Source organism: Palaemon carinicauda, chromosome 5 (assembly GCF_036898095.1).
Source record: "Palaemon carinicauda isolate YSFRI2023 chromosome 5, ASM3689809v2, whole genome shotgun sequence".
Lineage (NCBI taxonomy): Eukaryota > Metazoa > Arthropoda > Malacostraca > Decapoda > Palaemonidae > Palaemon > Palaemon carinicauda.
This window is the reverse complement of record NC_090729.1, coordinates 72,789,298-72,817,247: the sequence shown is the minus strand read 5'-3', so window position 1 is coordinate 72,817,247 and position 27,950 is coordinate 72,789,298. Positions and strand designations below refer to the sequence as shown.

Below are 27,950 nucleotides of genomic sequence, written 5' to 3'. Positions count from 1 at the left end.
ATTCTATTGTTTTATCAACATTTGAACACACTACACACAATATATGTTTGGTAAAAACTTATTCACTTTGGAGAGGGCACACACTCGAGGCACTTCAAAGAGAGGCGAACTTTGGCTCTTTGAAAGGGATAGGCTGGATCTCTTCTGCTACTATGCATTCCGGGGAGGTGTATATATATTAGCGGAATTATTCTAGATCCTTCTAGGTTAGGGGTCTAGAAGCTTGGGGCCAGTGCTTACGGCGTAACGTTGTCAACAATCAAGTATCAGATGAATACCAATGCACAGGTGAGGCTACTCTCACTTAGCTAACCCCTCTCCCACTTACCTCATCGAAAGTTAAAAAAGAAAAAGATAAAAATAACTCTGGGGTTTTCAAGAGTGTTCCAACCACGTGGGAATATTACATGATGCAATACCTAATAAAAAAACCTCATATGGTTCGTACAGCATACTGAGACAGCTTACATAAAACTTAGTTAAAAAATTCATGAAATAAAAAGTTAATTCTTAAAGATAACGTAAATGTACATATACTAGCCTGACTGAAAAATACAACTAAATGAATTATGAAAGTCTTACGTAATTTACATACAAATACTTAAACATACAAGAGAGGAACTCACATCACAAGCTGGCTATATACCTCTTAATTACACAAATGAAATTCATGAATAAAATATCTACTCTACACTAGAGCAGCTTCTTAAGACTATGTTGGCAACCATACGTTGCTAGAGCCATGTCCCCTACGCTACGAGAATGATCTACTAGAAATTTCTAGAAGAATTAAGTCAATATATATATGACCTAGTAATGCATAAGCAGCAGAAGAGACCCATCCTATCCATTTGAAAGAGCCAATGTCCGTCTCCCTTCTCTCGTCTCAAGTGTGTGTCCTTTCAAACGTAAATAAGTGATTTTAATTTAAGTTATATCATGTATAGTGTTGTTCAAACGTTGGTGAAATTTTTGGATGTTAATTCAAGTGTATTGTGTTAATGTAAGTACATTTTAACATAAATTTTGTCACTGGCCCTTTGAGATTTTGGTTAAACAGTGAAGTGCATTAAAATTTTTGCTTAATCGCTCTGTAACCTTGTGAGAACCGAAAGACCTAAGTTACATATATGAAAATTCAATTATTGTATGTTCATTATAGTGTTAAAGTGTTAACTCTTTATTAATTATCAAAATTAATTATTTTTATGAATTAATTTCCAGTTAAACAAGTGATTGTATAATTTCTTTTAAAGTGTCTTTCTTTTTGTCTTACCCTCAGGTTTAGTTCAGATTTAATATTTCGAGTGACTTATTTTTAGTGTTAATTCTTCTGAATTACTTTTAACCTTTTTATAGAATATATTTATTTTTTGTAAAGTGTGTATTACTTCAATCACCAGTTTTTTTCTCAGTGCTTTGTTCACATTCCCTGACTAAGAACCGAAGTAAGAGGTTGGTTTATGAATAGTTCACATATTTAATGGCCCAGTTTTTTCTGAGTGTAACGTAAGAGACCTTTGGATACTCAGTGTTCATACATATTGCCGAGTGGGAGTTGCGTGATTTTCTCAGAACTTGTGTACTATTTTTCATGTGTAACAGACTTATGTAATATAATCAGGTGAGTTTTGGAGCTCAGAAATTTACGTAACCCTGCAGCCGTAATAGTATATATATATATATATATATATATATATATATATATATATATATATATATATATATATATATATATGTTTATATATATATATATATATGTATATATATATATAATATATATATTTATATATATATATATATATATATATATATATATATATATATATATATATATATATATATATATATAACGAATTTATCAAAGGAAAAATCTATTTTTGGGTGAGATAGCCTTGTTGTCTTGATGGAAGTTCCTCATTAGCACCTTCGACTTGGGATATTTCTGCAAGTGATATGCCAGAGAAATTTACCTTAGAGGTATCACGGAATTATTTACCTCCAGAGCGAATATCCCGAGAGATATCGTGTATAAGTCAGGGATGTGTTAATAACAAGCCATTGTTATCCTTCCCCGAATAAAGTTAACCTTGTCTTGAAGGATAAGGGATAGGGTAGGATACATCGGCGGGAGAGTCGTTACAACTCGCGATCTCAAAGATGTGCTACAACTAACACGCTTCCTGTTAAACCATTCCAGGAGCAGCCATTGCATGACGTGAGTTCCTACACTGAGAAATGGGAGGGGATAGAAGGTAATGGGCTGGCCATCAGGACAATATGGCTATCTCACCCAAAAATAGATTTTTCCTCTGTCAACATCCACTTTTTGGGCTCAAGCCATGTCGTCCTGATGAACTGTCCCAGAGAATTATCATTCTCAGTTGTGGCCATAAGAGTTTTAACCCTGTAACTCCATAGATATAAACATACTTCCTACAGCATTGGTACTATAGTACCAAACGATGAGAGTAATCAAGAAGTTTGTACAAAGGTAGAAACAAAGTAAATCAATAGCACAGTCCCACTCACTATGAAGAACTTTGTCTACAGTAGATGAAAAGACCGAAGTTAATGAAAGGAGGATTAAAGAAATTTTGATACGCTATATTTATTTCATATAGACAGCAGGTCCAAAGAAAGGAAACACAAAAAGGAATAGTCATCTTTTAATGTTTCCAAAAGTACATACAGGTAGTAATAATAACACAAGATATACAATATATATATATATATATATATATATATATATATATATATATATATATATATATATATATATATATATATATATATATATATAAGTATATACAGAAAACCTGAGTTTTCATCCCCAAATTATGAAACCATTAGTAAAACAGTAATACTCGTGACATAAGAAAATATCACCTGTAACTCGTTACAACATTGAAAGAGCATATGGAACCAAAGATCATAATCCCCTTGCACAATGTAGACTGAGAAGTCCCAGTTATATACTGTAGTCCAAACGAGTGCGTGCACAACACTAAAGAAGCTGGTTTAATTACACTACCAGCAGCCACCAAGAAGTGTTTAATTTCTTCCAACTGACGTAGGTAATGTTTGAAGAACACTTGTAGATTTCCATCCTGTCTAAGCCTGTATGCCAGAAAAGGACATAGATTGGAAAAAATTTAAGGAAGAGGCAACTTTTCTACAGTCTTGACCCACGGGAATACTTTCTGGGTCAGCCCTTCTAATGAAGTAGGGGAGTTTGGACCTTAGCTGTTTCAGAGAAAGGTTAGATCCTGTTGACTCCCCTTTAAAAAGCTAACTGCCCTTAAACGCCCGACTCTTGGATAGGCAGGCTTTAAGGCTTTCCACGGGGCACAGAGAAGGGTCTTCCTGTAGTGGAACAATTTTCAATGGGCCCTAGCGTTTCGTGGGAAGTTCGTTTTTCAACATGAATGCAGGATCTGGATAAAGGTTTACCTCTCCCATATCCGAGAATTCAATGTGGCCATCATCCCTTGAAAGGGCCACAATCTCATTGCCTAGCACCAGAAGCCTTAGCAAACAGAATGAAATCCTTTTGAGTAAGATCCCTCAGAGAGGCAGAGGTGTTATCTATCGAAGAGGCAAAGTCTTGCAACGACCATTTATTAGCTTTGGGAGGAGCATTAGGTTTCAATTTAGCAAACCTTCGGGAACTTATTGAATAGCTCGTTATTGAGTTCAATATCAAAAGCATACGCGATCGGTCTAGTTAGTGCTGACTTACATGAGACAATAGTTTTAGAGGCTAGACCTTGATCGTGTAGTGAAATAAAGCAAGAAATACAGAAGTCCATAGAAATAGAAGAGGGCTAATGACTTTTTACAAACGCAACCCATTTTTTCCAGAAAGACAAATATTGTCGTTTTGTGGTGTTGTACTTGTATAATTCTATGAAGTCAATTTTTTCCCTCGCAACTCCGAATTTTCTTTGAGCCACAAAGGCAAGAAAATCATTAGGTGAAGGGTTTTCATTATTCAAGAACAACCTGGGACAGTACTGGAGAGGGTAGAGGGATCTGGAGGGGTTTGAGTTCCAGAACAAGAGGGTACCAATTACTCTTGGGCCACTTGGGAGTCACCAGAGCTGCTGTTCCCTTGAAAGTCTGCAATTTGTTCAGTACTTTCAGTAGGAGGTTGAATGGAGGAAATAGGTAGATGTGAGACCACTGGTTCCAATCCAGAGACATCTCATCCATTCCTGTCGCTTCCGGGTCCAAGTTTGGTGCTACATATCGGGGAAGTTTTTTGTTGAAGCTCGTCGCAAAGAGATCGATTTGCAGTTCCGGGACTTGCTCCAGAATGAAACAGAAGGATTTTACGTCCAGAGACCATTCTGTTTCCTGAGGCTTGGATCTCAACCGAGCGTCCGACGTCACATTGCAAACCTCTTCAAGGTGAACTGCTGAAAGATGCCATTTCCTCATTTTTGCTAAAGAGACAATAGCTAGGAGTACATGTTTGATCTGAGGAGATCTGGAGCCCTTTCTGTTGACACAGTGCACTATTGTGTTGTTGTTGATGACCAATTTGATGTATGATTTCGTCTTTGGGCATAGTCTCTTCAGAGTCAGAAACACTGCCATAGCCTCCAGAATAATGATGTGAAACTTCTGAAATGTGATCGACCACTGACCCTGCACTTTCTTGGAAGAGGAGTGTCCTCCCCAACTTTGTTCCGAGACGTCAGTGTGAATAGTCTCGGAAGGAGGAGGGTACTGAAGAGGGACGTCATTTGATAGAGTCTTGGCAGTGGACCATGGCTTGAGCTGCTTCCGTAGTAAGGCCGTGGTTTTGTGGCGAAGATCTCTCCGAGCATTGGATGCCTTTCTTCTCCAGACTCTGTTGGCATCTTTGAGCCTTGCTTTCAGGATTGGGTCTGTCACGGCAGAGAATTGTAACGACCCCAAGACCCCTTCTTGTTGTCATGTGATGAGTACTTTTGAACAAAGTAGGCACCTGACCGAGTTTGCGATTTCCTTTCTCTTGCCGTGTTGTAGGGAGAGGGTGGGTGACTGTAGGTCCCAGTGAAATCCTAGCCACTGGAATTTCCGAGCCGGAGATAGTCTGGACTTCTTGAGGTTGATTTGGAAGCCCCGAGATTGTAGGAAGATCATGACCTCTTGGGCTGGTTGAAGACATTCCAACTTTGTTGCAGCCCAGACTAACCAGTCGTCCATGTATATCATCACCTGGTGGCCTCTGTTCCGAAGTTGTTGGAAAATAGCCTCGACTAATTTCATGAAAATACGCATGCCTTTCTTGCCAGTCTGAAACAAAGGTAGGGGGACAAGTGCCGACCTATCGGAAGATGCCAATAGGCGTCTGTAAGATCTATGGAGACGGTGTAGCCCCCTTGGGGTAGTAGGGTCCATATTTGCTAGATAGTCAGCGTCTGGAACTTGTCGTTCAGAATAAACTTGTTTTGTGGGAACAAGTCCAGAATAGTTCGAAGAGTGTTCAAATCATTCTTGGGTACGGAGAATAGCCGCACTTGAAAGTTCATGGATTTTGTGCAATGGATGACTCACTTCTGGAGAAGGTCCTGAACGTAACCCTCGAAAAAGGGTGTTGTGAGTTGAAACAACCTCTTGAACTGGAGTTGTTTCTGTTTCCATTTCCAGCCTAGCCCTTTTGAGATTATGCTGTGAGCCCAGGGATCGAACTCCCATTGATCCCTGAACAGGTGAAGTCGTCCCCCTACCTGAAGCTCCTCATTGCTGTTGCGAAGGACCTGCAACTTTAGACGTCTAGTCTCTACGTCCTCGGCCTCTAGTTCGACTGCCTCTTCCAGACTTCCCCTGTTTCCAGAGCCCTTTCTATGAGGTTTAGCAGGGTGAAACGTGGTTGTAGCTCTCTCGTACACCAGGTTGAAGACTGGAGACTATGAAACGTACTGCTCGGGGACAATGTACACAGTCTGAGGAATGGAGGCAACTGTGGCTGTTGGGATAGGAAAGGGTTTCCTTCCTTTGAAGAGACTTCTGGGCTTCTTACTCTTAGGTTGAAGTCCTTCACTGGAAGTAAATTTTCGTTTAGAGGAAATACCCCACTTGTCAATAAGGCTTTTAACTCCTGAGCCACTTTGTCCATGATTTCTTTATCCAGCTTCTCAGGGAAGAGATCCTTCCCCCAGATGTTGAAGTCGATCAGTTTTCTGGGTTTATGTCTGATCGTAGCAGCGGCTAGGATGTGTTCTCTACATGCTCTTCTGGCTATGACAAAAGCATATAGATCCCTATGAAACATGATTAGGTGAGTTTTACCCAAGACAGGGAAGAGATCAGATTTGTAATAGTTTCCAATATGCATCTGTAGATACGATTGTAAGGATAAAGTGGCAGAAAGTCTCTCTTTAGCTTTCAGTTTTCCCTTCAATAGGGATTCGGGAATCCTAGGCAGTTTCTCATTAAACTGTTTGCCTCCAACATCTTTATCTAGTTTTCCAACTGTGAATGTATGTTGGACGTCTTCCCAATTGTTCGAATTGTAAGGAAGGGCTAGAGAGAAAGGTTTACATTCCTCTAGCACTGGAAAGTGTCTGTTTTCCCTTACTGCTTTCAATACGGCCTCTAAGCTTTTAGAGGCAAAGGGGAAGACAGTATCTTTGTTGGCCTGTTTCCTGCCAAAGGCAGAAAGTTGGGTATTAGTGAATTCAGCCATCTTTAACTCCTAACCAAAAGGGATTGAGTCTTGCTATGATCCAGAATAATAGTTTCCTGAAGGTTCGTCCACACGGTCAAACAGTGTCTGTCAAACACCAATTGTTACCAGTTAACATTGTGAAAGAAGAGTTAATGATATCAATAACAAGCACCAAATGGCGTGTCGGACAGTGCCTGTGTTCGTAGAGTCCGAGCTTCGGACACTCTTCGGGGGCGGAGTGGCACGATGGACGGAGTTCTACTTGCTTACCGTATTAACTTTAACTTTTAGAAGATTAGGTATCACCTTCCCTGTAAACATGACTAGTTGTAATCCAGTTATGGAGGAAAGCTGACTTTGAGATAGAAGAGACGCTCATTTGCTAATCGAACAGTACTGGCAGAACCCATGCTTATACCCCATCAAAGCAAATGTTTACAAAGACATAAATAAATGTGTAGCAGCAATAAGTAAAATAACGTGGGAACTTCTGAGAAGTGGAATGTCTGTAACTTGTTTAGAAGTCGAAATGAATATGGAATTCATAATGGGTCATCACAAGAAAGAGCTACGCAAATTGGAGAAAAAAAAGAAGTCGGAGGTTGGTACAGATGGCATTTACACAACAAAATTATGGCATTTCGATATATAGTTTAACAGAATCTGTTTCAATTATGGACACCAAAGTCTCTCATTTGCTTGAAGAAGTGTACGATCGTGAGGAAAATACATAATTCTCTCTCTCTCTCTCTCTCTCTCTCTCTCTCTCTCTCTCTCTCTCTCTCTCTCTCTCTCTCTCTCTCTCTCTCTGTACGAGAACAGGCGAAACAAATTTTGAACATTATATCTTTATCACTGAAACAATTTGGATTTGGTTAACAACACATAATCCAAAATATGACCAGTCTCAAACATTAGTTATTTCTTGGAATAATATAGGCTATACATTGGACATTAATAACAATAACATCCTCAGTTCACTGATAGGTTATTGTTTTAAGTCAGGCACATGTGATTCTGTAATGCCTTCAGACGTGCTTTTGGTAAAATGCTTCCTCCCCTACATGCGTCCTGCTTAGTTATAAAAGGTTTTAAGTTCTCCGTTAAAATGTATAAAGCGTTTGGGCCAATCAGTATATAGTTTTTAAAGTATGATTCATAATCAATTTGAGCTTCCTTTAAAATGGATGAATGGCTTCTCTTTTCACTCAGTCTTTGCAACTAGTCTTCCATGCACCATTCCATTGTTCTCTAAAGGTTTTGTGGCGAAGATCTCTCCGAGCATTGGATGCCTTTCTTCTCCAGACTCTGTTGGCATCTTTGAGCCTTGCTTTCAGGATTAGGTCTGTCACAGCAGCGAATTGTAACGACCCCAAGACCCCTTCTTGTTGTCATGTGATGAGTACTTTTGAACAAAGTAGGTACCTGACCGAGTTTGCGATTTCCTTTCTCTTGCTGTGTGGTAGGGAGAGGGTGGGTGACTGTAGGTCCCAGTGAAGTCCTAGCCACTGGAATTTCCGAGCTGGAGATAGCCTGGACTTCTCGAGGTTGATTTGGAAGCCCAGAGATTGTAGGAAGATCATGACCACTTGGGCTGGTTGAAGACATTCCAACTTTGTTGCAGCCCAGACTAACCAGTCGTCCATGTATATCATCACCTGGAGGCCTCTGTTCCGAAGTTTTTTTTTTTTTTTATGGTGTACCATGGTTATAATGTTCCGTACTTGAAGCTAATAACCACTACTTGATTCTCGAGTACAGATTATAATACTGACATAGATAACAAAGATGCCAGCAGACATCAGCTTAGTACATTTCCAATCTTTGTCTGTTACCATATCAACTTCCTCATTTCAACGCTTATGACGTCATTCTCTTTCAATTTAGATATGGTAAGTGTTTGTCCGACAGACCCTATTCGACCGTGTGGACGCACCTTTAGGGATTTATCATCCCTAATGGACACTTCCGAGTTAAGCCTTACGTAACAGTAAGGATAGCTATCGAACGATGAAAAGAATTCCAAGTCCGAAACTGGCTTGGAACCCAAACCATCTCCAATATGAAGGGACCCTTCGGTTAATGCCATATTCTCAGCATAGGGGTCTTTTGAATGGTTAGACAGTAGTACATTGGATCCTTCTCTCTGGTTACGGTTCATTTTCCCTTTACCTACACACCCACACCGGATATTCTGGCCCATTCTTTACATATTCTCCTCTGTCCTTATCCACCTGACAACACTGAGATTGCCAAACAATTTCTTCTTACTGCACTGTAATTGTTCAGTGGCCACTTTCCTCTGTGTAAGGGTAGAAGAGACTCTTTAGCTATGGTAAGCAGCTCTTCTAGCAGAAGGACACTCCAAAATCAAACCATTGTTCTCTAATCTTTGGTAGTGTCATAGCCTCTGCATCATGGTCTTCCACTGTCTTGGCTTAGATTTCTTTTGCTTGAGGGTACACTCGGGCACACTATTCCATCTTATTTCTCTTCATCTTTTTTGTTAAAGTTTTTATAGTTTATATATGAGATATGTATTTTAATCTAATTCAATTAGTTTATTTTTCTTTGTTTCCTTTCCTCACTGAGCTATTTTCCCTGTTGGAGCTCCTGGGCTTATAGCATCCTGCTTATCTAACTAGTATTGTGGCTTAGCAAGTAATAATAATAATAATAATAATAATAATAATAATAATGCCAAGGGTTCCCAACTGTGCATTCTGGTAGGCTCGAAGCTGGGGTAGCCTTAGAAGCAGGTGCCTGTTGTAAAGCTTCTATGCTTGCTGTTAGAGCTGCTTGAGAATGTTCATATTTGGCGGTTTAGTTTTCCATGAAGCATTCATGGACACCATTAGTTCTAAATTACTGGGTAGCAAAGGTTTGTCCAATTACGGAACAGGAGTGGATGTGTAAGCAGGGGCTTGGGTAGAAAGTAACGAGGCATTGGGAGCTGCACTCACCTGATGTATATCCAATGATTCTTCCGAGGCTTCCGTGGTCAGCATGATCCTCTCCTTCTCTGATGAAACAGAAGTAGTAGACATGTCATCTGTGTCCAGGCTCATGATTTGCAAAACGTCTCGGACTTCATCATCTGCTGGTACCGGCGGGAGTTGGACCGTCGGTAACTAGTGACCAAAAATGGAGGACACCTCAGCCTTTGGGGAAGAGCAGGTCCTTCAGTTCCAGAGAAGGAAGATAACGGGCACCATGTTGAGAGCTCTTCTGGAAGCCTCTTACCCAGTGTCAGAGCATCTTCTGACTTGGATCTCGGACATCCAAGGAGACGTCAGTGGCATGGAAGCCGGTTTGAAGGAGATCCATGCAAACCTTGCAGTCAGTAGGGTCTCAGATTGTAGTGGATTCTTTGGGAACATGGCAACTTCCATGTTTCTGGCAGGACTTGACTTGTGGCCACAGGGTAACTTGACCCGTCTGGTACAGGTGACCCTAGGACACTCCATGCCATCAGCGACCTGTAAAAATAAGAAATGTAAATGAGTACCAGTACATTATTAAAATATCATATCTTCTTAAAAATTTTATATATCCTATCCTATGTAATTCTGTGGAGGATTAATTTTTGTTTTATTTTCATTTATTTTTTGTTTGCCAAATCGAGAGAGAGAGAGAGAGAGAGAGAGAGAGAGAGAGAGAGAGAGAGAGAGAGAGAGAGAGAGAGAGGTAGTTAGTGTATCGATTGTTTGTTGTGAGAAAGACTGTTGGTATGAATGAGGGTGTTTGTTTACTTTTAGCTAGGTTAGGAGAATGGTAAATGTTTCTGAGTGAATGCTTTTTTTGATTGACTGCGACTTGAAGCAGTTTTGTTATTTGATTGCTGGATTATATTTATTCTTTTACCAGCGTGGAAGTGTTGATATATTTTCTGAGCCGTGGTTCCTCCTTTGGAGAGACTAAAGTTTTTAGAAAGTGGATGTATTGTTGATGACCTGGCCTGTATTACGATTTTGTTTGGACTGCTCATTTGACTGTACAACTGTTGATGACCTGGCCTGAGTATTTGGATTGATGATGATGATGATGATGATCACTAACAACCCAATCAGCGAGGCAGTCGTGGCAAATTGCCACACAGTTTAATCAGTTGACCACAAAGCTGTGGTAGTGATAGTTTGCTGTAAAAGACAGTCGGCTTTGTGTTGAGGGCAGTGTTGGTGTCCGATAAAAGATAATATATATATTTGGTGTTGGTGTGCGGGTAATTTTAAGTTTGTTAGGGTTTTTTTATTTGAATGGTGTTACGTTTTTTTTGTATATTTAATATTGTTTATGATTAGTTTTAAGTATTTTGATTGTGGATGGTTTTGGTTTGATTTATTATAGTTTGTAAGAAATACATTATTTAGGTTATGTTTTGTTTATTTTGTCCTTTTGTCCTTTTGTCTAAGAGTCTGGTTTTAGATAACGTAAGGGGAAAGTTTGTTTAGAGGAGACGTTTGTCAGTAGGTGTGATTCAGGATGTGTGGGTTGTTATTGCAACATCCCGCCACATTATTTGGTGCCCGAACAGGGACTGCTGAGGTCGGATAGGAAGCTGGACTCTTGGACGAAGGACTGATAGGATTAGGAATTAGATAGAACAGGTTGATGAAAAATGGAAGAACAGTTAAGGGTTTTGAAGGAGGAATAGCGGCTGAGTAAGGAGCGTGAGGAGAAGTTGTTGCAAGAGAATAAGTGGTTAAGGTGTGAGAATGAGGAGATGCATAGGAAACTGAGGGAAATTCAGGGAACTGTAGAGAGAGTGGAAGAGGGTGTTGAGATGAGGATGCGAGAGAATGAAGAACGAATGGAGAAATGAATGTAAGCTATGATGGGGCAAGTAATGGGAATGATGAAAACTTTAATGGGTGAAGGTGCAGTCGGAGGAGTGGCCTCTGCTACAGGTAAAGGATTGCTAGTGGAAGAGAAGGTTAAGGTAGGTGATAATGGGAAAGGAAGTGATATTGATAGTAATAGTAATACTGATAGTGAGATTGAAGATAAGGGAATTAGGCATAGTAAGGAAGAACAGAAATGTGATAGGAAGAATGAGAAGAAAGGTAAAAGTGATGTGAAGAAAGAGAAGAAAAAGTGTCAGGATGATAGCAAGGATGATCGTGAGTGGGTGAAAGTGGTGAGTAAGAAAAGGGCTAGGAAGAGTATAATCAAGGATAGGAGTATGAGTGTGGAATTAGATTCCTTATATTCTAGCGAGGAAGTAGGAAACATGAAGGAAGGTAGCAGTGATGATAGCAGTGAGAATGAACGTGATGTGTGTAAGACTGTGTTTATGAGAGAGGTACCTCGGTGTGAAAGGTTTAATGAGCATAGTAGTAGGGATGTATATGAATTTTTCAAGGAGTATGAGAGGTATTGGCAGGATAAGTATGGCGATAGTAAAAGAGTTTGGGCTAGGGAGTTAGGAGAATATTTGACTGGGTATTTGTTGACGATGTATGGAGTGATAATGAGTGTAGGGGATGTTGATTATAAAAGTGTGAAAAAGAGAATAATTGAACAGGTAAAACATATGAAAGGGAGTGTTAGGTATAAGCGTAAGAATGATTTTGATGAGGCACGGATGAATGCAGGAGAAGCGATATCAATGTATGTATGTAGGTTAGAAACGTTAGCAAGGAAGAAGTATGGAGATGAAGGTATAAATGAGAATAAGGAGTTAATGAAGAAGTTTTTGGCTACTGTACCTGAGAATGTTGCTGAGTTTATTAATTTGAAACGGAAGGAGAAAATGAGGTGGACGAAAGAAAGACTGACATGGGATGATATTTTAGAGATAGTTGAGGATTATGAGTTAGATAGGTGCATGAAAGAAAGTAAATCTGTGAGTGTAAGAACTGGAATGGAAGAAAGTGTAATAAAATTTGGTAGTTATAAGGATGCAATTTTAAGAGGGCCAATGAGGATTGCTGATCAGGTAATAGATAGGAGTGTTAGGGCAAGTAACAGAGGAACTGTGCAAGCAAATGGTGGATTTAGGCAGGGTAATTTGCGCAATAGGGATAAGAGTGTGAGTGCGCAACGAGGTATGTCAAATAGTCGTGTCCGTGATGATAAGTGTTATAGGTGTGGGAAAGTGGCACATAAGAAGAATGAATGTAGATGGGTTCTAGGTGGTTGTTTTGGATGCGGTGAGATAGGGCATAGAATTACCGAGTGCAAGAAAGAGAAAGAGGTTAAGTGTTTTCGGTGTGGTATGACTCGGCATATAGCAAGTGAATGTAGGAGTAATCGTACGAATGTGATTTGTGGCAATTGTGGTCAGAATGGGCATTATGCGAGGATGTGTAGAGAGCAGAGTGCTAAATGTTCTGAATGTGGTGTAGATGGGCATATAGCTAGGGTTTGTAGTAAAGAAGGGATTAGGCCAGCCAGGATGTTCGGGAAACTAGGTAGTCAGAGGGTTCAAGTTGGTGAGTCCTCCTGTGTGTGTGGAAGGAATAGGATCAATGTTCGTGAGAATGGGATGAATAATTGGTTGGAAATGAGTAAGTATGAATCTAGTATGCATGAGAAGTTAGGGCTGGAAAATAACAATTAGTGTTAGTTGAATATAGGAAAAAGAGGCGTTTGAAAGTTTTAAGTGAGTAGAAAGTGCAAGGGAAATTTATAAGTATGAGAAGGGTGTAAATGTGCAAGTGAGTGTGGAAGATAAATGTATTAATACAGATGAAACGTGGCCGAGTATTAATGATACTTATAGTGTGTGTGGCTTCTCGTTAGGTGATGTAAAAGAAAGAATGAATAACGCAAGAGTGAGAGATAGGAGAATGATAAGTAGCATGAATGAATCTTTTGCTAAAGTTGAGAATATTTTTGATGAAATGGATGAACTGTTTACAGAAATGAGTGTAATTTTAGGGCCAGATGAGAACGAGGTAGATATGATTGTACATGATATATTAGATGATAGGGATTTAGATAGTAATAGTGTTAATGTAGCGAATGATTGTGATAAGGAAGAATTGATTGAGAGAGTGTATGAAGGCCCAGTTACTCGGAGTAGAGGTCCTGTTCCTGACTGCGACTGGGTTATGAAAAAAATGAGGTAAGTGTTGTGTAGAAGGATTTGGCAAAGTAAGGGGGGAGGAATGTGGAGGATTAATTTTTGTTTTATTTTCATTTATTTTTTGTTTTCCAAATCGAGAGAGAGAGAGAGAGAGAGAGAGAGAGAGAGAGAGAGAGAGAGAGAGAGAGAGAGAGAGAGAGAGGTAGTTAGTGTATCGATTGTTTGTTTTGAGAAAGACTGTTGGTATAAATGAGGTTTTTTTTTTACTTTTAGCTAGGTTAGGAGAATGGTAAATGTTTCGGAGCGAATGCTTTTTTTGATTGACTGCAACTTGAAGCAGTTGTGTTATTTGAATGCTGGATTATATTTATTCTTTTACCAGCGTGGAAGTGTTGATATATTTTCTGAGCCGTGGTTCCTCCTTTGGAGAGACTAAAGTTTTTAGAAAGTGGATGTATTGTTGATGACCTGGCCTGTATTACGATTTTGTTTGGACTGCTCATTTGACTGCACAACTGTTGATGACCTGGCCCATGTATTTGGATTGATGATGATGATGATGATGATGATCACTAACAACCCAATCAGCGAGGCAGTCGTGGCAAATTGCCACACAGTTTAATCGGTTGACCACAAAGCTGTGGTAGTGATAGTTTGCCGTAAAAGACAGTCGGCTTTGTGTTGAGGACAGTGTTGGTGTCCGATAAAACGGATTTTGAGCGAAGCGAAAAATCTATTTTTGGGTGAGATGGCCATGTCGTCCTGATGGAAGTTCCTATAGGGTAGCTTCCTAGGGTATATTACAACTACGGCGATATTCCCAGAGAATTTACCTTAAGGTACCAGAATTCTAACTCCTGGAGCGAATATCCCTCATGAAAGGGATATCGCGACATATCAGAGGACGTATTCTTGACACGCCACATGGCAATCTGCACCCCGAACAGAGATTACGTATCGCGGGGTCAATTGGCAAGAAACGAAATCGGGAAAGAAAAAGGGGGAGCCGCTCCCAAGGCTCCCTATTCTCCAGTTTCGTAAGCGTGCCTGGCGCCAATCCTTGCGCCATCTGTATTCCTTGTAGCGTACACGAGGTGCTACAGATACTGTATGTAGGGAGGGGTCCTACAGCCCTTTCATAGAAAGGGAAGGGCGGGTCCATCAGGACGACATGGCCATCTCACCCAAAAATAGATTTTTCGCTTCGCTCAGAATCCGTTTTTTGGGCTCAAGCCATGTCGTCCTGATGGAAGTGTACCAGAGCATTACTGTATCTGTGGATTCTCAGAACGTGCCGTACTCCCCGGAGGTAATTTTTCCCCGGTCGACTAGACCTAGAGACCTAAGATGTTACCGTTATACATCTTTTCAACTAACTATAAACCATGTTAGAGCTTCCTGCCCCCTACAGGGAAGAGTCCTACTAGACTCTGGAAAAGTCTCGAAGAGTACATATACCTATGTATGAATACCAGGCAAGCTAATATAGTGGTCTCACCCTATATTAAATAAAGCATAGTTTGTAAAGAACCACTGCGTCAATATGAAATATCGACCAGTTCTCCGCACAATACTTGTATTGGACAAAGGTTTATATCCGCATAGGAGGAAACTTGTAAAACCAATGCAACATAGCTTGCATAAAGGAACAATTCTTTTAGAATTATCCCAGATAAGGTATATAGAATGAATGCTCAATTATACCAATAAATTGACACAGGTGAAGGAGACGCAAGGTTCTCAAGAACAAGTTTATTGACAGACAATAAATAAACAGGTTAACAACAATTATATATATATATATATATATATATATATATATATATATATATATATAGAAGAGGATAACCCAAAACTTTAAGCATAAGTATGATAGTAAACAGAACTTGTTTATCTTAAAGAAAAAACATTAAATGCCACTTTTAAGATACCGAGGTATCAAAGTCATAAAAGTCTGTATTACAAATCAATCACATTAGCGTTAGAAACGCTCGGCACACATGTCTGCACTTATGCTAGGTTCACCTTTGGAAATGGAACAGTCTACGTGGGCAACTCAGTGCCCTCACTTAGTTTGTAGTACGGTATGTAACTACACACTCACCCTGGAATTAATCGTCCCAATTAAAACCACTGTTCCTCGCAGAGTTAAACAGTAGGGTTAACGACGCGACCCACTGCTACCACAGATCTCTTTAGTTCCTCTACTTGCTTCGCATAGTTGCGAAAGAACACTCTGGAAGACTTCCAGCCAGTGTATGAACGGAGATGTTCAAAATCCATACAATTAAAGAAATTTAAGGATGAGGCAACTTTCCTCGGATCGTGACCTGCGGGTGTACTGTCAGGATCCGCTCTGCGAATAAAATATGTGATTTTCGCTCTGAGTTGATTCAGAGATAAATTTGAGCCTGATGTTTCTCCCCTGAATAGTTGACCACCCTTGAAGTCTGAAGTTCTATGAAGATAGACCTTTAGGCATTCTACTGGACATAGAGATGCATCTTCTTTCAGAGGGCAGATTCTCCAGGGACCCCACCTGTTGGTGGGTAACTCATTCTTGGCGAGAAACGTAGGATCCGGAAACAGGTTCAGTTCTCCCCCATCCAGGAACTGAACACGACCTGCCTCTCTCGAGAGGGCTACAATCTCACTAACCCTGGCCCCGGACGCGAGTGCAAATAGGAAAATAACTTTTTGTGTCAAATCCTTTAACGCACACTCCTCATTGTTCAACAGTGAAGCAAAATGAAGAACTTTATCTAAAGACCATGAAATGGGCTTTGGAGGTGCTGAAGGTCTGAGCCTAGCGCAGGCTTTCGGAACTTTATTAAAGATCTCGTTGCCTAGGTCGACCTGGAAGGCATATAGAATGGGTCTTGTCAAAGCAGACTTACACGCTGAAATCGTGTTAGCTGCCAACCCTTGACCATGGAGGTGGATGAAGAAAGATAAGCAGAAGTCTGTCGAGATCTCCTGCGGATTCTTCGCCTTGACAAAGGCCACCCATTTTCTCCAAGATGACTCATATTGCCTTCTAGTAGATTTGCACTTATATTCCTCCAGGAAGTCTATGCTGGCTTTCGAAATCCCGAAACGCTTTCTCACCGCTAGGGAGAGAAAATCATGAGCTGCAGGGTCCGGGTTTTCTGAAATGAAGCGCAGACAGTCGACTTCTGGACTCGCTGGGTCAAAACTGGATCTGGTAGCGGTACAAACTTCAGTCGTAGTTCCAATGCCAGGGGGAACCACACGCTGTTCGGCCACTTGTGGGCCACTATTGCCGCTACCCCCTTGAAGGATCTCAGTTTGTTGAGGACCCTCAACAGAAGGTTGTGAGGAGGGAACAGATAAATCCTGGACCATCTGTTCCAGTCGAGGGACATCGCGTCCACTGCTAAGGGGTCCTCGTACGGGGACACGTACAGGGGCAACTTCTTGTTGTCTTTCGTCGCAAAGACGTCTATCTGCAGTTCTGGGACTTGATTCAGAATGAAGGAGAATGATCCTGCGTCTAAGGACCATTCCGACTCTATCGGTGTGAACCTGGATAGAGCGTCCGCTGTCACATTGCGGACTCCTTGAAGGTGAACTCCCGATAGGTACCACTTCTTCTTTTCCGCCAATCGGAAGATGGCCAACATCACCTGGTTGAGAGGTGGTGACCTCGATCCTTGTCGATTCAAGCATCTCACAACTACCTCGCTGTCCATCACCAACCTTATGTGGATCGAGTGACGCGGGGAGACTTTCTTTAAGGTAAGCAGCACTGCCATAGCTTCTAGAAAGTTTATGTGAAAGGTCTTGAATAGCTTGGACCAAGTCCCCTGGACATTTTTCCGATGAGAGTGACCTCCCCATCCCTCCTTCGAGGCGTCTGAGTGAATCGTCACCGACGGGGGAGGTGGCTGAAGAAGAACCGACTTCTTTAGATGTCTGACTTGGGACCAAGGCCTGAGAAGAGTACGTAACCGAAGCGGAACTGGTCTTCTCAGATCTCTTCGCGCGTTTGATGCATAACTTCTCCAAACTCCGGTTGCATCCTTTAGCTGTGCTCTTAGCACTGGGTCTGTCACCGAAGCAAACTGGAGAGAGCCCAGTACCCTCTCCTGTTCATGTCTTGATATCCTTTCGGATTCTAGAAGTCTCTTGACAGAACCCGCTATCTCCTTCCTTTTCTTCGCCGGGATGGAGAAACGGTGTGACATTAGGTCCCAGTGGATTCCCAGCCACTGGAACTTTTGAGATGGAGAAAGTCGAGACTTTTTTCTGTTGATCTTGAAGCCTAGGTACTCTAGGAACTAGATCACTTGACTGGAAGCTTGCAAGCATTCTGTCTCGGATGCTGCCCACACCAGCCAGTCGTCCAGGTAGGCTACTACCTGAATTCCCTTTAGGCGTAATTGTTTGAGAGCTACGCTCGCAAGCTTTGTGAAAATCCTTGGGGCTATATTTAGCCCGAATGGCATGGCTCTGAAGGCGTATAGTCTTCGTTTTAGCCTGAACCCTAGGTAGGGGGAGAGTCGACGGTTGATTGGAACGTGCCAATAGGAGTCTGACAAGTCTATAGAGACGGAATATGCCCTCTTGGGTAGTAAGGTCCTTATGTGTTGCAGTGTTAGCATCTTGAATTTGCAATTCACTATGAACTTGTTGAGTGGCGACAAGTCCAGAATGACTCTGAGCTTTTCCGAGTCTTTCTTGGGAACACAAAACAGCCTCCCTTGGAATTTGATGGACTTCACCCTTCGGATCACTTTTTTCTCCAACAGTTCTTGAACGTACTCCTCCAGAACGGGGGTGGAGTGTTGGAAAAACCGAAGGCACGGGGGTGGAGTGCTGTACCAGCTCCAACCCAGTCCATTCTTGAGTAGGCTGTGGGCCCAGGGATCGAAGGTCCACCGATCCCGAAAATTCTGAAGTCTCCCTCCTACCGGCATCATCTCACTTGGACTGCCGTCCTGAGGTCTTGCCTCCCTGACCGCGACCACCCCTGAATCCCCTTCCCCTTGAGGGGCGCCTAGACGAGCCTCTGGCTGCTCCTCTAGGCTTTGCTCGAAAGGAAGTAGACTGCCCTTCGAACGTTGGGGTGAATGCCGTGGACTGTGTCGACACAGCCTGGGGTACCCACTGAAATGTGGTCGGGGTTTGTGCCACCATCTGGGGCACTGAAGGCAATGGCAATTGCAGTTGCTGTTGCTGTCTAAGAGGCTTGGCTGGCCGAGACGGTAGCCTAGTCCTCATAGTCTTCCTCTTTGGTTGAGGACCCTCATCCGGGGAAGACTTTCTTTTGATAGCCAGGCCCCACTTCTGGAGAAGGTTTCTATTCTCCAAGGCGGCCTTATCAACAACTTCTTTGACCAATTCGGTAGGGAAAAGGTCTTTGCCCCAAATGTTGGAGGAGATTAGTTTCCTTGGCTCGTGCCTCACCGACGCCGAGGTGAACACGAACTCCCTAAAAGCTCTCCTCGCCTTGACGAAGCTATAAAGATCCTTCGTCACTGTGGCCAGATGAGTCTTGGCCACTACCATGAACATTTCATGGACCTTGGGGTCACTTGCCATCGTCTCAAGAGTAGTCTGAAGAGACATTGAGGCAGCCAGTCTTTCTTTTGTCTCGAACTCTCTCCGCAAAAGAGAGTCAGACAGCTTAGGGAGGTCCTCGCCGAACTGACGTCCGGCAATATCAGCCTCCAACTTCCCAACTGAGAACGTAAGATGGACGTCCTTCCAGTCTTTGTTGTCCATAGGCAGGGCCAGCGACAAGGGTTTACACTCCTCCAGGGAGGGGCAAGGCTTGCCGGCCTCGACTGCTTTAGTACAGCCGCAAACCCTTTCTGTAAAAAGGGGAAGGCTCTAGCAGGAGAGGACACAAAGGAAGGGAGCTTCTTACTCAATGCAGCTACCTTTGAGTTCGAGAAGCCCCTCTCTTTCATCGAGGATGAAAGCAAAGCTTGAGCCTTAGCATGGTCCATCACTATGACCTCCTTCGGCCCTGTCTCCTCCTTTGAAGCTGGTTCCTTCCTCAGCCGGACATAACAGTCCGGATATGACGCCTTGTTGGGCCAGAATTCCACCTCCTCTAGGGGAACTGAACCCAACTTATCCGAGATGACGATCTTTCCAGTCGTCATCGGCATGTGCTCAGCATACCTCCATGGGTTAGCATCTGAGCACAAGGGAAGGTCTTTCACATTGAGCCTTTTCTGGGGCCCATGTGATGCTGCAAGGTTCTGCATCCGCAGTTCCATTGCAGCCACCTTCTCCTGATTCTCCTTCTGCATTTGTTGGATCATTCCAACAATGGAGGAGAGGGCCTGTCCCAGCTCTACTGGGAGAGCGGCCGATGTTGAGGGAATAGGCTCCGGGATCTGAACCGGAGTAGCCGACACCTCGTCGACCTCTTCCTCTACAACGTCTGGGGCTTGAACTTCATCCTGGGCTTCTGCCAGGAGGTCTTCCTCCAGACGCTCATCCACGTCAGACATCCTGTCATCCAACTGGATGTCTTGCATAGCGACCACGACTTCAGCATCCACCTGGATCTGAACTTGGGGGATCTCCTCTTGAGGCTGGGGAATCACTGCATCAGCTGATGCCCTAGGGAAAAGATACGCCCTCATCTTCTCACTTGGAAGATAAGGTCCAGAGGTATTCTTCTGGAAGCCCCTTACCCAGGTACGAAGCTTCTCCCTTGCTATATCCCTTGATTCCGCCGTCCTAGGGGAATCAAAGGCCTCAGTAATCAGGTTAGTGCACACGGTACATACCTGAGGGTCCCAATACTGGAGATCACCCTTGGAGACAGCGCATGCTGAGTGCCTCCTACAAAACTCATGTCCGCAGAGGTTCTTGCTGCGGACGTTGCAGAAAACACTTCTGCACTTCGGAGGGTCCTCCTGTAAAGAGAAGAAATTTCCATGAGTATCAAGTGAACTATGTATCACTGGATATGCATAGTATAGCATAACAATTCAGAGAGGAAAGACACACACTTGTGTTTCCTTCACAACCAATTGTTGCAGCCTTCCAGATAATAAAATCGAATGGTTAATCTCTTCTAGAATAACCAATGCAAAGTTTCCAGAGGAAACAGGTGGAGCTCACACCTAAGCAATGATTTTAAAATCCTGGATAATAGACAAGAAAGAACTCACTTTCTTATCTGTAAGGCAACAGCAAAGGGCTGCAAGACAACACAAAAGTGTTAGAACACACAGTGCTGTACCAAAACTTATACTATAGTTTTCTTCTTACAGTATATGTTATACTGAAGAATACTGGTACAGTATAGAAGGTTATATGCCGGCCGGCACACACCATAACTAGCTTTAAAGTATACTACTTAACAGCTATAAGGCGGCAGAACGCTGGTTCAAATGCATGTGCCGGCCGGCAGTTACAGCCAATGTCGGCCGGCAATGACTGCCGGCCGGCAACTACACAAGGTAGTACCCGGCTGCCGGCCACACTCTTGGCGACCGACAGACAAGGGCTGACATTAGCCGGCCGGCAAAGGTACACAACCGATGCCAGCCGGCAGCAAAAGAGCCAGAGGACTACGACTGCCCGGCTGCCGGCCTCATAGGCCGGCAGCCGGGTCGGGTACAGCACTAGAAGAAAACAGAATGGATGCCGGGATAAGAGCGTACACTACCTCCAAGCCCGGCAATCCGAAAGAGTGCATATAAGGAAGGGGAGAATCTAATTCAGGCTTCCTGACCAATGCCGTCTGGTTCTACAGGCAGGCATGGATGAGGGACCAAGGGAGGTCCGGGCAGCACTCAAAGCAGAAGACCCTTGCCGGCCGGCAGCTCTGCCGGCCGGCAAGGGACTGAGTCAATTCCACATCCTAACCTATCCTAGGTCCAGATGTAGAATGACGTACAGTACTGTAATGGTTAGGCCATTACGGAGATAGAGGGGGAAGGGACAAAAGAGGGTCCTATCAACCTTGCTTTAGTGAAGGATCACCCGCAGCCAAGAAAGCTCATCTTAGCCTAAGGGGGATCCAAGGAGGGAGGCCAGCAATACTTGCCAGCTCCCAGAGAACCAAAGCAAGGAAGGTGTTGCTACTCCCAGGGAAAGAATCTTATCCTCCCCCGAGAACAGCAACAAGGACTAGTCTGGTAGATCACGAAAGAAGGAATCATCTCGTACAGAAACCTTCGGTAGTGACCTAAGGAGGCTCAGCCTCCTATGTCTGTGTCAGGTCAGCGAGGGAGACTCTACCCCAAGCCAGACGAACACAGACTCAGACTAAAAACTCTGTTGTTCTGTCCCACTCTGAAACCAGACTTACTGGAACAGGAGGGTACAGTAACACCCCAGTATAGTTTTATCGAAAGTTAATTCAGATAAACCACTTAGGGATAAGCCCAAGGCTTAAACAGAGGGAAAGGGATTGCATAACTTCTCCGAAGAAAAGAAAGCAACCGGGGAGTATGAGAAAGTATACTAAGGCTCCATAAGCAACTTAGCCTAGGCACCAAGAGAATCGATTACCTAAATCACCGAAACTCACTCGTATACTATCTTGGAAATATTCAACATAATCTTAAATGTATAAAAAACATCCTAAAGCTTCAATAAAATTTTAATACACTCGGAAAAACCAAAATCATGCATGAAGTACTAGGACCAAACGACTAGGCTACATAGCCTAGCGTAGGCCAGAATTGGCGAATACTTCGCCAAAATAATACTAAAGCACGAAAGGAAATCCTATGTAACGCTAAATAGCTAAAATTTATTAAAGCAAAACAACCGGGAATGTCGCTCTGGCTAACTAAAACTCATACCTAGCGAGCGACAGCGTCCATGACGCCTCCGGTAGGCTACGGCTCTTGTAACAAAGATTAATTCTATTAATCACTAAAAAATTACCAAGAGCCTACATTTATACATAAAAGACATGGTACTCAACTTATCGGAGGCCGACGAAGTTGGAGAAGCCATAAAGAGCTGAATAAATCCAAGATTTGCGAGAAACACAGGAAAAAACAACGAGTTGTTAAGCTATGCAAAAAGGAATACAGATGGCGCCAGGATTGGCGCCAGGCACGCTTACGAAACTGGAGAATAGGGAGCCTTGGGAGCGGCTCCCCCTTTTTCTTTCCCGATTTCGTTTCTTGCCAATTGACCCCGCGATACGTAATCTCTGTTCGGGGTGCTGATTGCCATGTGGCGTGTCAAGAATACGTCCTCTGATATGTCGCGATATCCCTTTCATGAGGGATATTCGCTCCAGGAGTTAGAATTCTGGTACCTTAAGGTAAATTCTCTGGGAATATCGCCGTAGTTGTAATATACCCTAGGAAGCTACCCTATAGGAACTTCCATCAGGACGACATGGCTTGAGCCCAAAAAAAATAATATATATATTTGGTGTTGGTGTGCGGGTAATTTTAAGTTTGTTAGGGTTTTTTTATTTGAATGGTGTTACGTTTTTTTGTATATTTAATATTGTTTATGATTAGTTTTAAGTATTTTGATTGTGGATGGTTTTGGTTTGATTTATTATAGTTTGTAAGAAATACATTATTTAGGTTATGTTTTGTTTATTTTGTCCTTTTGTCCTTTTGTCTAAGAGTCTGGTTTTAGATAATGTAAGGGGAAAGTTTGTTTAGAGGAGACGTTTGTCAGTAGGTGTGATTCAGGATGTGGGGGTTGTTATTGCAACATCCCGCCACATTATTTGGTGCCCGAACAGGGACTGCTGAGGTCGGATAGGAAGCTGGACTCTTGGACGAAGGACTGATAGGAATAGGAATTAGATTTAAGGCTGAAGAACAGGTTGATGAAAAATGGAAGAACAGTCACCTGTACCCGTCTGGTACAGGTGACCCTAGGACACTCCATGCCATCAGCGACCTGTAAAAATAAGAAATGTAAATGAGTACCAGTACATTATTAAAATATCATATCTTCTTAAAAATTTTATATATCCTATCCTATGTAATTCTGTGGAGGTTTAATTTTTGTTTTATTTTCATTTATTTTTTGTTTGCCAAATCGAGAGAGAGAGAGAGAGAGAGAGAGAGAGAGAGAGAGAGAGAGAGAGAGAGAGAGAGAGAGAGAGAGGTAGTTAGTGTATCGATTGTTTGTTGTGAGAAAGACTGTTGGTATAAATGAGGGTGTTTGTTTACTTTTAGCTAGGTTAGGAGAATGGTAAATGTTTCTGAGTGAATGCTTTTTTTGATTGACTGCGACTTGAAGCAGTTTTGTTATTTGATTGCTGGATTATATTTATTCTTTTACCAGCGTGGAAGTGTTGATATATTTTCTGAGCCGTGGTTCCTCCTTTGGAGAGACTAAAGTTTTTAGAAAGTGGATGTATTGTTGATGACCTGGCCTGTGTTACGATTTTGTTTGGACTGCTCATTTGACTGTACAACTGTTGATGACCTGGCCTGAGTATTTGGATTGATGATGATGATGATGATGATCACTAACAACCCAATCAGCGAGGCAGTCGTGGCAAATTGCCACACAGTTTAATCAGTTGACCACAAAGCTGTGGTAGTGATAGTTTGCTGTAAAAGACAGTCGGCTTTGTGTTGAGGGCAGTGTTGGTGTCCGATAAAAGATAATATATATATTTGGTGTTGGTGTGCGGGTAATTTTAAGTTTGTTAGGGTTTTTTTATTTGAATGGTGTTACATTTTTTTTGTATATTTAATATTGTTTATGATTAGTTTTAAGTATTTTGATTGTGGATGGTTTTGGTTTGATTTATTATAGTTTGTAAGAAATACATTATTTAGGTTATGTTTTGTTTATTTTGTCCTTTTGTCCTTTTGTCTAAGAGTCTGGTTTTAGATAACGTAAGGGGAAAGTTTGTTTAGAGGAGACGTTTGTCAGTAGGTGTGATTCAGGATGTGTGGGTTGTTATTGCAACATCCCGCCACATTATTTGGTGCCCGAACAGGGACTGCTGAGGTCGGATAGGAAGCTGGACTCTTGGACGAAGGACTGATAGGATTAGGAATTAGATAGAACAGGTTGATGAAAAATGGAAGAACAGTTAAGGGTTTTGAAGGAGGAATAGCGGCTGAGTAAGGAGCGTGAGGAGAAGTTGTTGCAAGAGAATAAGTGGTTAAGGTGTGAGAATGAGGAGATGCATAGGAAACTGAGGGAAATTCAGGGAACTGTAGAGAGCGTGGAAGAGGGTGTTGAGATGAGGATGCGAGAGAATGAAGAACGAATGGAGAAATGAATGTAAGCTATGATGGGGCAAGTAATGGGAATGATGAAAACTTTAATGGGTGAAGGTGCAGTCGGAGCAGTGGCCTCTGCTACAGGTAAAGGGTTGCTAGTTGAAGAGAAGGTTAAGGTAGGTGATAATGGGAAAGGAAGTGATATTGATAGTAATAGTAATACTGATAGTGAGATTGAAGATAAGGGAATTAGGCATAGTAAGGATGAACAGAAATGTGATAGGAAGAATGAGAAGAAAGGTAAAAGTGATGTGAAGAAAGAGAAGAAAAAGTGTCAGGATGATAGCAAGGATGATCGTGAGTGGGTGAAAGTGGTGAGTAAGAAAAGGGCTAGGAAGAGTATAATCAAGGATAGGAGTATGAGTGTGGAATTAGATTCCTTATATTCTAGCGAGGAAGTAGGAAACATGAAGGAAGGTAGCAGTGATGATAGCAGTGAGAATGAACGTGATGTGTGTAAGACTGTGTTCATGAGAGAGGTACCTCGGTGTGAAAGGTTTAATGAGCATAGTAGTAGGGATGTATATGAATTTTTCAAGGAGTATGAGAGGTATTGGCGGGATAAGTATGGTGATAGTAAAAGAGTTTGGGCTAGGGAGTTAGGAGAATATTTGACTGGGTATTTGTTGACGATGTATGGAGTGATAATGAGTGTAGGGGATGTTGATTATAAAAGTGTGAAAAAGAGAATAATTGAACAGGTAAAACGTATGAAAGGGAGTGTTAGGTATAAGCGTAAGAATGATTTTGATGAGGCACGGATGAATGCAGGAGAAGCGATATCAATGTATGTATGTAGGTTAGAAACGTTAGCAAGGAAGAAGTATGGAGATGAAGGTATAAATGAGAATAAGGAGTTAATGAAGAAGTTTTTGGCTACTGTACCTGAGAATGTTGCTGAGTTTATTAATTTGAAACGGAAGAAGGAAATGAGGTGGACGAAAGAAAGACTGACATGGGATGATATTTTAGAGATAGTTGAGGATTATGAGTTAGATAGGTGCATGAAAGAAAGTAAATCTGTGAGTGTAAGAACTGGAATGGAAGAAAGTGTAATAGAATTTGGTAGTTATAAGGGTGCAATTTTAAGAGGGCCAATGAGGATTGCTGATCAGGTAATAGATAGCAGTGTTAGGGCAAGTAACAGAGGAACTGTGCAAGCAAATGGTGGATTTAGGCAGGGTAATTTGCGCAATAGGGATAAAAGTGTGAGTGCGCAACGAGGTATGTCAAATAGTCGTGTCCGTGATGATAAGTGTTATAGGTGTGGGAAAGTGGCACATAAGAAGAATGAATGTAGATGGGTTCTAGGTGGTTGTTTTGGATGTGGTGAGATAGGGCATAGAATTACCGAGTGCAAGAAAGAGAAAGAGGTTAAGTGTTTTCGGTGTGGTATGACTCGGCATATAGCAAGTGAATGTAGGAGTAATCGTACGAATGTGATTTGTGGCAATTGTGGTCAGAATGGGCATTATGCGAGGATGTGTAGAGAGCAGCGTGCTAAATGTTCTGAATGTGGTGTAGCTGGGCATATAGCTAGGGTTTGTAGAAAGAAGGGATTAGGCCAGCCAGGATGTTCGGGAAACTAGGTAGTCAGAGGGTTCAAGTTGGTGAGTCCTCCTGTGTGTGTGGAAGGAATAGGATCAATGTTCGTGAGAATGGGATGAATAATTGGTTGGAAATGAGTAAGTATGAATCTAGTATGCATGAGAAGTTAGGGCTGGAAAATAAACAATTAGTGTTAGTTGAATATAGGAAAAAGAGGCGTTTGAAAGTTTTAAGTGAGTAGAAAGTGCGAGGGAAATTTATAAGTATGAGAAGGGTGTAAATGTGCAAGTGAGTGTGGAAGATAAATGTATTAATACAGATGAAACGTGGCCGAGTATTAATGATACTTATAGTGTGTGTGGCTTCTCGTTAGGTGATGTAAAAGAAAGAATGAATAACGCAAGAGTGAGAGATAGGAGAATGATAAGTAGCATGAATGAATCTTTTGCTAAAGTTGAGAATGTTTTTGATGAAATGGATGAACTGTTTACAGAAATGAGTGTAATTTTAGGGCCAGATGAGAACGAGGTAGATATGATTGTACATGATATATTAGATGATAGGGATTTAGATAGGAATAGTGTTAATGTAGCGAATGATTGTGATAAGGAAGAATTGATTGAGAGTGTATGAAGGCCCAGTTACTCGGAGTAGAGGTCCTGTTCCTGACTGCGACTGGGTTATGAAAAAAATGAGGTAAGTGTTGTGTAGAAGGATTTGGCAAAGTAAGGGGGGAGGAATGTGGAGGATTAATTTTTGTTTTATTTTCATTTATTTTTTGTTTTCCAAATCGAGAGAGAGAGAGAGAGAGAGAGAGAGAGAGAGAGAGAGAGAGAGAGAGAGAGAGAGAGAGAGAGAGAGAGAGAGAGAGGTAGTTAGTGTATCGATTGTTTGTTGTGAGAAAGACTGTTGGTATAAATGAGGTTGTTTGTTTACTTTTAGCTAGGTTAGGAGAATGGTAAATGTTTCGGAGCGAATGCTTTTTTTGATTGACTGCAACTTGAAGCAGTTGTGTTATTTGAATGCTGGATTATATTTATTCTTTTACCAGCGTGGAAGTGTTGATATATTTTCTGAGCCGTGGTTCCTCCTTTGGAGAGACTAAAGTTTTTAGAAAGTGGATGTATTGTTGATGACCTGGCCTGTATTACGATTTTGTTTGGATTGCTCATTTGACTGCACAACTGTTGATGACCTGGCCCATGTATTTGGATTGATGATGATGATGATGATGATGATCACTAACAACCCAATCAGCGAGGCAGTTGTGGCAAATTGCCACACAGTTTAATCGGTTGACCACAAAGCTGTGGTAGTGATAGTTTGCTGTAAAAGACAGTCGGATTTGTGTTGAGGACAGTGTTGGTGTCCGATAAAAGATAATATGTATATTTGGTGTTGGTGTGCGGGTAATTTTAAGTTTGTTAGGGTTTTTTTATTTGAATGGTGTTATGTTTTTTTTGTATATTTAATATTGTTTATGATTAGTTTC

General features: G+C 41.9%; 2 protein-coding genes across 2 annotated transcripts in view; both read left to right on the top strand.

Annotated features, from left to right (window-relative positions):
* The window catches only part of LOC137640467 (UPF0696 protein C11orf68 homolog), a 59,694-nt gene that overhangs the window by 11,082 nt on the left and 20,662 nt on the right, over positions 1-27,950 (top strand). The window lies entirely within an intron of this gene.
* On the top strand, positions 10,805-13,007 carry LOC137640466 (uncharacterized; the record flags this gene model as incomplete). Its single annotated transcript, XM_068373011.1, has 1 exon — positions 10,805-13,007. A coding segment is annotated over exon 1 (1,515 nt), but the record flags the coding sequence as incomplete, so codon positions are not given.